This window comes from Pituophis catenifer, unplaced genomic scaffold, assembly GCF_029215685.1.
Source record: "Pituophis catenifer annectens isolate HBS135680 unplaced genomic scaffold, rPitCat1.0.hap2 SCAF_2, whole genome shotgun sequence".
NCBI classification, from domain to species: Eukaryota; Metazoa; Chordata; class Lepidosauria; order Squamata; family Colubridae; genus Pituophis; species Pituophis catenifer.
In genome coordinates, this window is record NW_027256882.1 from 99,636,635 (window position 1) to 99,649,247 (window position 12,613).

Below are 12,613 nucleotides of genomic sequence, written 5' to 3' on the forward strand. Positions count from 1 at the left end.
AATTATGTTGGTTTGTTCAGTTTTTTAATGTCATAACTCCCTCAGCCATCTTTTGTTGCAGTGTTAGAAAAGTTTTGTGAGGGCAAGGATATTTCCTCCTGTTGATTTTGCTTTATTGGCTTCAGATGGCACTTCCAGAACTGTTATAAATTCCCAAAATATAGGGGAAAAACTTTAAGAGACAGAATTACATGAACTACAAATTCATATCTTTCTGTTAAAACACTTCTCTGCTTTTTTTAGGGGCCTCTTGGATTGGATGGAAAGCCAGTAAGTAATGATCTAAATAATTAATACATTTACAAGTATATACTATAGACCAGTGATGGCTAACCTTTTCCAGACTAAGTGCCCAAAGCACGTGCACGTGCGCCCAAAGCCCCTGATGCAATGCTCGTGGCCCCCGCACATTCGCCCTGTTTCCCGCACATGCACATGCCCCCACGCACATGCCTCATCCCACACATGCGCGGCAGAGACCTGAAGCCCAGCTGGCTGGTGGGAGGTGCGCACGCATGCATGGCAAAGCTGAACTGGGGCAACAGCTCACGTGCCCACAGAAAGGGCACTGCGTGCCACCTCTGGCACATGCCATAGGTTCACCATCATGGCTATAGAGAGTATGGAAGATGCCCTAAAGAGGCACCAAGGAGCTGTTGCCAAAGCAAAAGGGACTAAATAAAATTTTTAAGTCAAGAACTACAAGATAACATTCAGAAATGCCCCAGGCAGAAACCTCCCTAATTCTCTGAACTTTAAGAAAGTTAAAGACTTTCAAGATTCTGTTATTCTCCCCATCTACTAACTAAGATGTTCTTACTGTTCCTGTGCAGTTTATTACCTAGATTTGTTTACCTAGTTTGGCTGACAGTGCCCTAATGCTTCACATTAATGTGGAATCATTTGTCTCCAATTGTTTCTGCCTGTTCTACCAAATCTGACAAAGTAGCCATGTTGTAGCCTCCATCCATTCAACATATGGTGGGACCCAGGGAACATGTCTTCCATGTCATCAGGCCTGCAATATCAGGTGCACCCATTTTGGGTGTTTTTTGATGTTGGTGAAGTTTCGTTATGGGACCCAAGTGTACCTGTTTCTTTTATTTAATTTATTGATGTAATTTTTAGAAAATTTATATTGCCCACCTATTCACACATGGTGACTCAAGGCGGATTACATAAATATAAAAACATCATATATAAAAAATAAAACTAATAGAAGAAAATAATCAAATAAATACTAAATTTAAAAAAAATAGTCCCCCAACCCCCGCCACCCCAGATTTTCAGCACCTTCCTAAAGAATGTTAGAGTCGGGGCCAGTCTTATCTCTGGAGGAATGATGTTCCAGAGAGTGAGAGCCACCGTGGAAAAGGCGGCTTTTCTTCTGGGTCCTGCAACGTTCCTTGATACCCCGCAAGTATAAATAGTATTTATACTATTTCCAGTTCATTTGATGATTATTGTGTTGTTGTTCTTTTTTAAGAAAAACTTTTGTTATTTCCCAGGAGTCACGAATGTGAGTTAGGTACTGGCTGATTAAATAAAATAAAATAAAATAAAATAAAATAAAATAAAATAAAATAAAATAAAATAAAATAAAATAAAATAATAAAATAAAATAAAATAAAATAAAATAAAATAAAATAAAATAAAATAAAATAAAATAAAATAAAATAATAAAATAAAATAAAATAAAATAAAATAAAATAAAATAAAATAAAATAAAATAATAATAAAATAAAATAAAATAAAATAAAATAAAATAAAATAAAATAAAATAATAAAATAAAATAAAATAAAATAAAATAAAATAAAATAAAATAAAATAAAATAATAAAATAAAATAAAATAAAATAAAATAAAATAAATAAAATAATAAAATAAAATAAAATAAAATAAAATAAAATAATAAAATAAAATAAAATAAAATAAAATAAAATAAAATAAAATAATAAAATAATAATAAAATAAAATAAAATAAAATAAAATAATAAAATAATAATAAAATAAAATAAAATAAAATAAAATAAAATAAAATAATAAAATAAAATAAAATAAAATAAAATAATAAAATAAAATAAAATAAAATAATAAAATAAAATAAAATAAAATAAAATAAAATAAAATAATAAAATAATAATAAAATAAAATAAAATAAAATAAAATAATAAAATAAAATAAAATAAAATAAAATAAAATAAAATAAAATAATTAAAAGTGCCATAACTCAGGTATAATAATGGAATGTTGCTGCAGTGTTTCAAAATAATTTCTGAAAATCAATTATTTAGTCCATAAAAGCCAAATAAATAGTTTTTACTAAGAGGCATGCTGTTCTAAAAATAGTTTGACAGCCTGGCTGTTAGGTTTCCCTTGGTTTTGAATACTCTGGATTGTATACACATGAAGCTCCACTGAGGCATAAGGACATTTGTGACTATTACAGAATTGTTATCTATAGTCAACTAGATTGAATACAAGTGTGTGAAGGATAAATTGAATGGCAACTCCCTGACCACTTGCCAGGCAATGCAAGCAAGGGGAACCTCTTCCAGTTATTTTCTACTTGTGTAAGCAGCTGTATGTTAAACTAAAGGTGGTCCTGAGGTGCTTGTGGTTGACTCAGCCTTCCATCCTTCCAAGGTTGGTAAAATGAGGACCCAGATTGTTGGGGGCAATATGCTGACTCTGTAAAGCGCTTAGAGAGGGCTGTAAAGCACCGTGAAACAATATATAAGTCTAAGCGCTATTGCTAATGCTATTGATTGGATCTTCTTACCTTTTAAAAAGAGAGAGAGATGCCAGCATAGCAAGTTAGACGAGCAAATAAAAAGCTTACAGAAATATCTGGGTGCAAAAGAGAGTCTAAAAACTAATCAATAAGATACTTAATCGATTCAGAAAGCTGGTTGATTCTAGAGATGCAAAGAATCAAAAACAGTAAGGAAGAGATGTAAAGGAATTTCTGGAATCCTAAACCTGAAAGCATTCTGGATTGCAGGTCTCAAATCTAGCTCAAGTTTATATGGCACCCCTAGACCATTGTCCATGGTCCATTGCCATTTCCACCTGCTTTTTTAGAATAGCCTTTGTTTCCCGAGCCAGCCATGGCACCTTAAGCCAGTCCCAACTCAGCCTTAATGTACAGTGCCTGCTCACAAGTATGTGAGAAGTGGAAAACTTGAGGCTTCCTGCTTGGCTGCATATTTTTTGTTTGTTTGTTTGCAGATCCTACTTGTAATGATCATTTCTCAAAAGAAATCCTTTTTACTGGGTCTGCTGTGAATTTGACCCTACAGATAGTCCTTGACTTACAACCTTTAGTTTAGTGACCGTTCACTAAACAAAAGTTCAGTGAAGTTACAAGAGAAGAAGGTGACTTATGCCCTTTTTTCACACTTATGACCATTGCAGCATCCCGGTGGTCACTGATCAAAATGCAGATGCTTGGCAATTGACTCATATTTTATGATGGTCACAGTGTTCCGAGATCACACGATCCCCTTTTGCGACCTTCTAACAAGCCAAGTCAATGGGGAAGCCAGATTCACTTAACAACTGTGTTACTAAATTAACAACTGCAGTGATTCACTTAACAACTGTGGCACGAAAGGTCGTAAGATAGGGCAAAACTCACTTCATCGCTGTTTCACTTAACAACCAAAATTTTGGACTCCATTGTGGTCATAAATCAAGGACTAACTGCACTTTCAAAAGGCCTTTCTTTTCAAGAGAATGTAGTATTATTTTCCGTTTAAGTACAGTGCTGATGTTGAAATTCACCCAGTGCAGCCATTATTTGTCTGCCAGTTGTTTATAGGCTGTTTTGCATGGAATACAGGCATTGTCCTTGACTATAGGAAGAAAAAAATACCCCAGCTTAGACAAGGGAAAAAGGTGAGCTCAGACAGATTTCCTATGCACCTTTGTTTAGTTCAGGTAATCCTCAGTTTACAACCACAATTGAGCCCCAAATTTCCACTGCTAAGCAAGACAATTGTTAAATGAGTTTTACCCCTTTTTAGGATCTTTCTTGCCACAGTTAAGTGAATCAGGCTTTCCCATTGACTTTGCTTATTCGAAGTGATCAGAAGTGAAAAACTGAAGTAAGATTGTAAACACAGTCAAGGTTTCCCTTAGCAACTGCTTTGCTTAATAACTGAGATGCCATTCCCAGTTGTGGTCATTAAACAAGGTCTACCTGCAACAAAAGTAGAAATGTAAACATTTGGATATTTTGAAGCAATAAGGAAAACATGTCCCTGGAGTAGTTTTCAGAAGTTAAAAATTGGGGTAGGAGGAGTGAAAATGTTAGTTTTCAACATCCTTTACAGATATATTTTGCTAAGTTTATCTTGGCTCACTTGTAAAAGTGTGCTTGGTGCAGCATACAATTGTGTTGTGTATTCAAACCATAATTATACGTTTTTGATTGATTTCAATATGTTTTTAATTTTTGATACACATAGAGTTACAGGCTGCTCAATTCCTAAAAATATCATCTTTTAATTCTTGTCTGTTTATGAGAAACAGGCAGGCAAAATGTTTATATTAAAAACAGAAGAAACTGTCAAGATTGTTGCAAAAGAAAGGAAGTTACGTATTGATTTTAGCTTCCGCTCTAATGAACAGATACAGAAACAGCTGATTGTGAGAAAAAGCTTCAATTGTTGAACTGTCTCATTTTCTGAAGCAAGCTATCTCTAACAGACGTTTTTAATTCTTCTAATCCTTATTTTTTTTAGTTTTGAGTGATTTCTGAAACTTAGATTTGCCTCTAGCACTTCACACTAGTGTATTTTACAATTTAATGGATTTCCAAATGCAGAACAATTTCTTTCACATGTTAATCATTTAATATTTATTCAAGTTCCCCTCTTTGATTCTTCTTCAAAAATAAACAACAAAACAAATGCCTACCTTGGAGGCAAAATAGAAAAAAATAGCTTTCTTCTTGATTTTCTAATTCCATCACCCTTACTCCAACACTACTCCTACACAACTGGTTGTTAGACTCTCTTTTGGGGATCAACTTATCAGCCACTTTCCACTCTATGATATTAGTGTCAAATGTTGAAATAGTCGTATAGGAGAATAACTATTTTTATGGTAGTTTACATACCAAGAAGGGTTCCAATTGAAAACAGTGCTTCTCTATGCTAATTGTTCTCTTTTTGATGTCTATAGGGACCTCCAGGAGCAAAAGGAGATAAGGTGAGTCAAATGAAAAGTGCCTTGACATTGTTAGGAATGCTAATTACTCTAGTAAGCATAGTCTTATTCTTGTGGCCTTTGTTCTATAATGACCTCATTGAGATGACCCTGTAAAACAGAATTATCAATGAGTATATTGGTGCGTATTGCTCTGATGTCCCTCGCAGACTCTTCATGGGCAGATGAAGGTAACACACTATGCATATCCAAGAGAAGAAATGGAGAAAGAAGCCAAGAACAAAGAGAATCATCTCTGAATTGTTAGCTGTACCCACTGGCAAGAACAATTGGAATAGCATGTCTTTATAACCTCCTAATGCTAAGGGAAGAATTCTGGTGAACTATAAACTGATGTTGTATCTTGCATGAATTTGGTGTTTTGACTTCTGCAGCAAAGTTGGAGTCCTGAATCAGGATTGCAATCAGCTAGTTTCTAAACCACAAAGATATACTCCTTTTTCTTTATATTTGAATATATTCATCTAAGAATTGTATAAATAAGAGCTGAGGTGGCACAGTGGTTAGGGTGCAGTACTGCAGCTACTTCAGCTGACTGCTAGTTCAGCATATCAGCGGATCAAATCTCACCGGCTCAAGGTTGACTCAGCCTTCCATCCTTCCGAGGTGGGTAAAATGAGGACCCAGATTGTTGGGGGCAATATGCTATTTAGTATACTGTCTTTGGTGTAAGCCGCCCAGAGTCTCGGAGAGTGGGCGGCATAGAAATATGAATAATAAAAATTATAAATAAATAAATAAATAAATAAATAAATAAATAAATAAATAAACAAACAAACAAACAAACAAACAAACAAACAAACAAATAAATAAATAAATAAATAAATAATACTTTGTCCATACTGTCCTGATAATACATTCTACAGATCCTTGCATTCTACCCATACACTGTTTTTACTTGCTGTATGTGAGTCCTACGTAGCTCACTAAATCTAAGTTTACAATGTGAAGGACTTTTAGGACATGAAATAATATTGTCTAATGTCAACATTAATTTTTGAAACTTCTAATTACCTATATTTGGCCATTGATCCTATTTATAAGGAAGAAGTATTTTGGCCAAAAGCAATACTGAACAGCCAATGATAGTAACTTTTCTGTTTTGTAGGGTGAACAAGGAGACATTGGCCCACGGGTAAGTATCGCTAGTAATTATGAACATATTTACATGTACATGAGAGTTTGGCTGAAATAAGCATAGAAACATCAAAATATCTGAATATAAACATAAAGATTAAAAGATTAAAAAAAACAGAGCTGTACAACTTATCCTTACCTTTCTTTCGCCCAAAGCTTAAATTTTAAGGAAGCTCTTCAAAACAAAACAAGTTTTATTCCAGGCTGCATTTTTGCATATATTTACTTGCGAGTAAATCCTTTTGATGTCAACTTCTGCATAAACATCAGCTGTTAACTTTTTAATTCCCTTTCCTAGTAGAAAGCAATATTTAACTTTAATTAATTTAATTGCATATGATCATATTTTTTCCAGACTTATATGGGTATCTTCTCTCTTCATGCACTAATGGTCATTTCACAGCATCAGACTGTACATTTCTTTTCATGGCTCTCTGTTGATGTACCTTGCAGATTGTGTAATAACTTAATAATTCAGATTTAGACAAAAGCACCATCAAAGCCAATAAAATGAGCAGCCCTAATTATTTTTTCAAATATGTAAGCTTTGTAGTTCAGTAATACAATTTCAGAACAGAATGTTATATATAATTTATTAATTTAACTTCCCATAGGTGAAAGCAAGGCATTCTCTAGATCAGGGGTGTCAAACTCACAGCCCGCGGGCCTGATGCATCATGTGCTGGCCCCGCCCCCACCCAGTTTAGCAAAGGGGGGGAAAGTCCTGATATGTCTCATGATGCTGCTATGACATCGCAGGTTTGGCACCCCTGCTCTTGATAAAGGAAAGTTATAATAGCACAGCAACATAGTTTAGTGACAGTGATAGAGTCCAGGTTGAAGTGGAAACCTATAAAAGGAGCTAAGAAGGTATACAGATGGTATATCGATGGCGGTATACAGATAAGATGCATAAGAAGCAATAAAGAATATCAATGTACAATATACAATAACAAAAAAGATACTAATGAAAAACACAGAATACTATTACAGTAAACCAAACTATAATTAAATAACGATTGGGTGAAGCTTCAAATGCCCCCAGAGCAGTCTCCAGAACACAAAGTTGTACCAAACAGATATCCAGATGTTCCAAAGAACCAGAAAAAAACAAAAGTCATCTACAACATATAGCGTAAGGATTTTAACAACTGCTATGTAGGACAGACAGACAAAAGACTAGCATAGCACATCCAGGAACACCAACTAGTAGTCAGAAAGCATAATAAAAACTCAGTAATCTTACAACACATAGACAAATTTTACCATAGCTTCAACTGTAAAACTGTGAGCATCCTAGACAAAGCTAAATCCAAAAACATAGTATTTATAGAAGCTTAGTACTCACACAAATCAGCCATCAAGAGGTACATAGAGATAAACAAGATTTACACACCATTCAAAAGAGACAACAAAAAAGCTAACAAGAAAACAAAAGACCAGAAAACATTCTCTCCAGAAGCCTACACCCTGATAAGCAGTGATTAACATCAAATAAACAAGCAAAAAACAAAACAAAACAAGGAACTATCAAGGAGAAAATCATGCCCCCACCAAAACTGGCACTGCAAGCTATTGTATATAAACAAGGAGCAAGCCCACACTCATGAACACTGATGATGTCACCTAGTCAGGTAATTTACAAGCAAACAACCAAGCTCAAAGAACACCAAGGACTCCACAGTTGAACCATGAGCTACATATATTCACTATCCCAGGATAGTGTTGCAGGATCCAATCTGGGTTAGTTACCGGGAACCTGAAGATGGGCTCCAGCACGAGTCCGAAAGCTCGGAAGACAAAACCTCTGGTCTCGGTGACTGACCCAGATTGGATTCTACATATATTCTCTTTTGATCTAACTGAACTCTGTTTAATAATTAACTAATTGGATTCAACAGTTTTCTCTTTTGTAATGCAAAATGTTACTACATGAAAATAGTGTGAGCTTTCCAAGGTTTGTGCAACAAAATTTTAAGCCAAACAGGAAATTAATTTCTCTAATTACTCAATCCTCTAGATTCAGTAGAAGCTAGAATATATTACCTCAGTTTTATCAGAAGAGGACAGCTTGCTTTAGATAATGCTTTGATTCCATTCCATTTCTACATTATAATGGGAAGAGCCTTATTTTTATTTTTATTTTTAAAGAATTTAACAGTTTTAAACACAATTCACAAACAATTCACTTGGGAAATCTTCTGTTAGTATTATCCATAGAAGAACAAGAGACAATGCATATTTAGAAATTGAGTGACTAAAAAAAAAAGATATTTAGCAGTGGTGCTTAATCTCTTTCTCAAAGAAGGATTGTTGTCACTATGCATTTAACATAAACCATAAAATGGAAATGATTCAGAAGGGGTCTTTACATTTTAAAGGAAGGAAAGAAAACATTGCAAGCCATTCCCAGATGTTATCAATTATGCATAAAAGAGGTCTGCATTTAGCAATGTTCTTGTTACGAAATGTATTTATGCCCCATTTTCTCAAATGTGTTGCGTCTTTTGGGGAAATTGAGACCTGGTCTCTCAGCAGGACGGACCAGTAATCAGATTGTAGTTCCAACAGTATGTAATCATCCATTTTCTCTCACAAATGCAAAAAACCAATCAGATTCTTTTGAAATTTTAGGACATTTCTTTATTTCTTTGGCCCCTAAGTCCTCTTGTTCTCTTTTCCATTCCCAGAGACATTTTTCTGTGACAGCATCTGGCCTAAATTATTTTTATTTCTTTAAATTGGACAGGTTTATTTTGCTTTGGCCTCAGCAGCAAACTTTATTTCCTGGCTTAAAGGGGGGTGCATTATTTCATACTACATGCTTCACAATACATAGTACATACATTTACAACTGAAAATACCTCACATTTTCAGATAAAGCAGTCATTTAGTTAATATTTGAATGTCTTAATTTTCTCTGAGTGCATCATGATCAAAGCCTACATCAATTGGCCAGACATTTGGTACCCAGTTGGATCCACTGTTGTGTTTGACCATGCAATTGTTGTGGAACACATTGTGCCATATTTCCAGCATTTTAGTTCCATGTTTTCCCAATCCTATCTTTCTAGGCCTTTCCCTTTTTTAATTTACACCTGAAAGAATTTTTGTTACCAAGTTCATTATAGAAGTATCTGTGCCATGTATGTAAATTATTAGGAGGAGAGTAGTGTTATATTTAACCAAAAATGAAAAACAAAATAAAATGATTACATCAGTCTTTTGGTCCATCTAATTGATCTTCACCAAACAGATTTTTCAGAAGACGCATATTGCCCCAAGTTTCTCTCTTGGTAAATAGGCATTGAATCTTTCCTTGAATGGTATTGATTAGAGTCTTTTATGAAAATTGAAGATATAATGTTATGAAACAGAATTCTTACTGAAATTTTCAGCATTTCCAAGAAAGAAAAGTCTTACTTCATGGAATTTGGTGAACTGATTTCTTTTCGCAGACCTGGAATGCTGTCGAGATTATGGAATTGAAGTCAAACACATGTGCAAAGCACTAAGTTCAGAATTCATTCTCCGTACTAGAGTATATGTTGTCCCACTGTCTTAATATTGCTCAAAAAAGAATAAAATCAAATGGAACATGATGTTTTACAGTTAGCTTGCTATATTATCTCTCACTATATTAAATCAATCAACTGCAACAGTAGAGATTGTTAGTATTTGTTTTCCAACTGAACTGCTGATTGTGCCCTGAACACAGAAAGAGTAAGGGCAAATAAATATCTATAGATCAATATAAATAAAATGTGGCTTCGGTTGCTTGATTTTGCTACTCCTGTGGCCCAAACTAACATAGAAGACCGGAATATTTACTTCCACTTCAGCTAAGGTTTGAATCATATCTACAGTACAGTTCAAGACATCTAACTCGAAACAGCATTTTGATAATGATAATGATCATCTAAACAGTATGATGCTTAATTTATAGCACATGTTTTTCGCCAAAGTCCATGGAAGTAACTGGCATAGCAATGCTTTTAATCAGATTCTTTGCTTCCAATCAACATTCTTCATTAAAATTGTGTTAAGATGTTACTTTATTTAAATATGTTGCTATAACATATGGGATTAAGTGAAATTTATTTCCAGGTAGGTGTATACAAGATGATTAGATATTTTTTTCCACCCCTTCATTTTCCCTTTTATTTTATAAATAAGAATTTTCCTGAAATGCTTATACAGAAATCAGTTCATATATAAATAAATATACACTGCTCAAAACAATAAAGGGAACATAAGCAGAAGACATTCGAGATCTGAATGAATGAAATAGCCTTATTAAATACTTTGTTCTTTATATACAGTAGTTTATACACTGCTCAAACAACTAAAGGGAACACAAAACTACTGTATGTAACGAACAAAGTATTTAATAAGGCTATTTCATTCATTCAGATCTCGGATGTCTTCTGCTTGTGTTCCCTTTATTTTTTTGAGCAGTATACATAAATTATTTCCTTTCCAATGTGTTAAATGTGGTATAGGTTCACTTGACAATTAGATCCTTATCTAGATCCTTATCTAATAGGACTGACTGGCAAATCAACCTTGCTCATACATTTCTATATTAAAATCATTTGTAAGTGCTATAGTGGCTAAGGCACATTGTGACACTGAGAGACCACACGTTCTAGTGGGTCCCACACCTTGGGAATGAAACCAGGTGAGTTACTTTGGGATGGTCACTCTCTCTCAACCTTAGCAAGCAGGTAATGACAAACCACTTCCATAGATTTTGCCCAGAAAAATGCAGGGTCTAGTTCAGAAAGTCATCAGGAGTCAATATTGAGTCAATACTGATTTTAAAAAAAGAGAAGGGCTCATCTAAAGATGATTTTCTTTCAGTTTTAGATTTTGTGTGTATGTGTGTGTTTGTGTGTGTGTGTGTGTGTACTGTACACATACTGTACCTACCTACACACATAAACACATACATATATAGATAATGAGAGTAGGTTTTTCTCTGGCATATACTTGAAACACCCATTTCGGTATTTTCTTCAAACCTAGAAAGTTAACATTGTCTAAGACGCCATAGTCCAAGATACCATAGTGACCTGATAACAAAAGCTTGATGCCAGATTAGATATCCCCAGCTTTAAGCTACTCTAACAGTTTGGCTAGTTTTCTCTTAATGAAGCTACATCAGTTGCTTAGGGACAAGCCTTATCAGAGTATGATTGCTCTAATAAAATGTACATTATCTCTTTAAAATTCCTGTAAAACGTCTTAAATTTTGATCTATGGAGACAAGAGTTAAGTATACTTCCTTAACTTGTTTTTGTTAGTCAAAGTTTTAGCTTTGTTGAACAAGTACATTGTCTGTATGCAAACCTATGTAAACAAACCCATATCTCAGAAGACTGTAGGTGGTCTGGGTGTGTGTGTCACAAATTGTCTCCTGTGAACTACTGTAATAGAGTAGTTTATTCTACTGTCACCCATCAGCATCTTGGTTTTGAATCAATTAATGCTGTTTCTGATTATATCAATTGTTTGCTTCCTGTTGGAGTTCTTGGAGCCTTTACCATTTTCTCTATCTTCTTTGTCTTGATTCTTTTTCTTTGCTGACATACATTGACTAGATGGCTTTTCCTCGCCTCAGTCATGGATTTCTCTCTGACCAGCATATTTTTAGCAGACGTATTCTTAAGGTAGAATCACTTTTAATCTTCTGGCTTGCTGTGTTTTCATGAGAGGTTGTTGGCTTTTCTTAATTTAAGCTCTTCTGTTCTACTATTTTATTCTTCTGTTTTTCACGCTCTAACTAAATCTCTTACTGTTTTGTGTCATAAACTAAACTGAATATACTTGAGTGTTGTGGCAGTTAGAATCAGAATTGTATTTCACTGTTGTAGTTCGGTCGCTAAGTCGTGTCCGATTCTTTGTGACCCCATCGACCACAGCATGCTAGGCTCTGTGTCTGTCTCCCTGTGTTTCACTGTAAAAGCATCAAAATAGTATTTTTAAAAATTACTTACTTTTTAACCATAATAAACATTTCAATTATCATCCAGTTGCTTCACCATTTGACAGAATACAGTGATTGCCTTCATGAAAACAGATTTAATTCTTCCTCTCTCCCACTTAGGGAAAGTCATGGTGAATATATGTCATGACTACTCAGATTTTCCATAGATTAAAATGTGAAATCTGCTGTGGCTTTATAAGAATTGCAACTGTCAGCAAGAAAGTAAGCAAACTGCCAAGCATCTTATACAAA

The 12,613-nt window shown here is 34.3% G+C and overlaps 1 protein-coding gene across 1 annotated transcript in view; it reads left to right on the forward strand.

Moving 5' to 3' along the window:
* Positions 1-12,613, forward strand: part of COL23A1 (collagen type XXIII alpha 1 chain) — a 285,667-nt gene that overhangs the window by 232,881 nt on the left and 40,173 nt on the right. The window contains exons 6-9 of the mRNA XM_070937268.1: positions 244-270; positions 5,191-5,217; positions 6,344-6,370; positions 11,976-12,044. Coding sequence (XP_070793369.1) covers positions 244-270; positions 5,191-5,217; positions 6,344-6,370; positions 11,976-12,044 — 150 coding nt within the window. The remainder of the gene's footprint in view (positions 1-243; positions 271-5,190; positions 5,218-6,343; positions 6,371-11,975; positions 12,045-12,613) is intronic.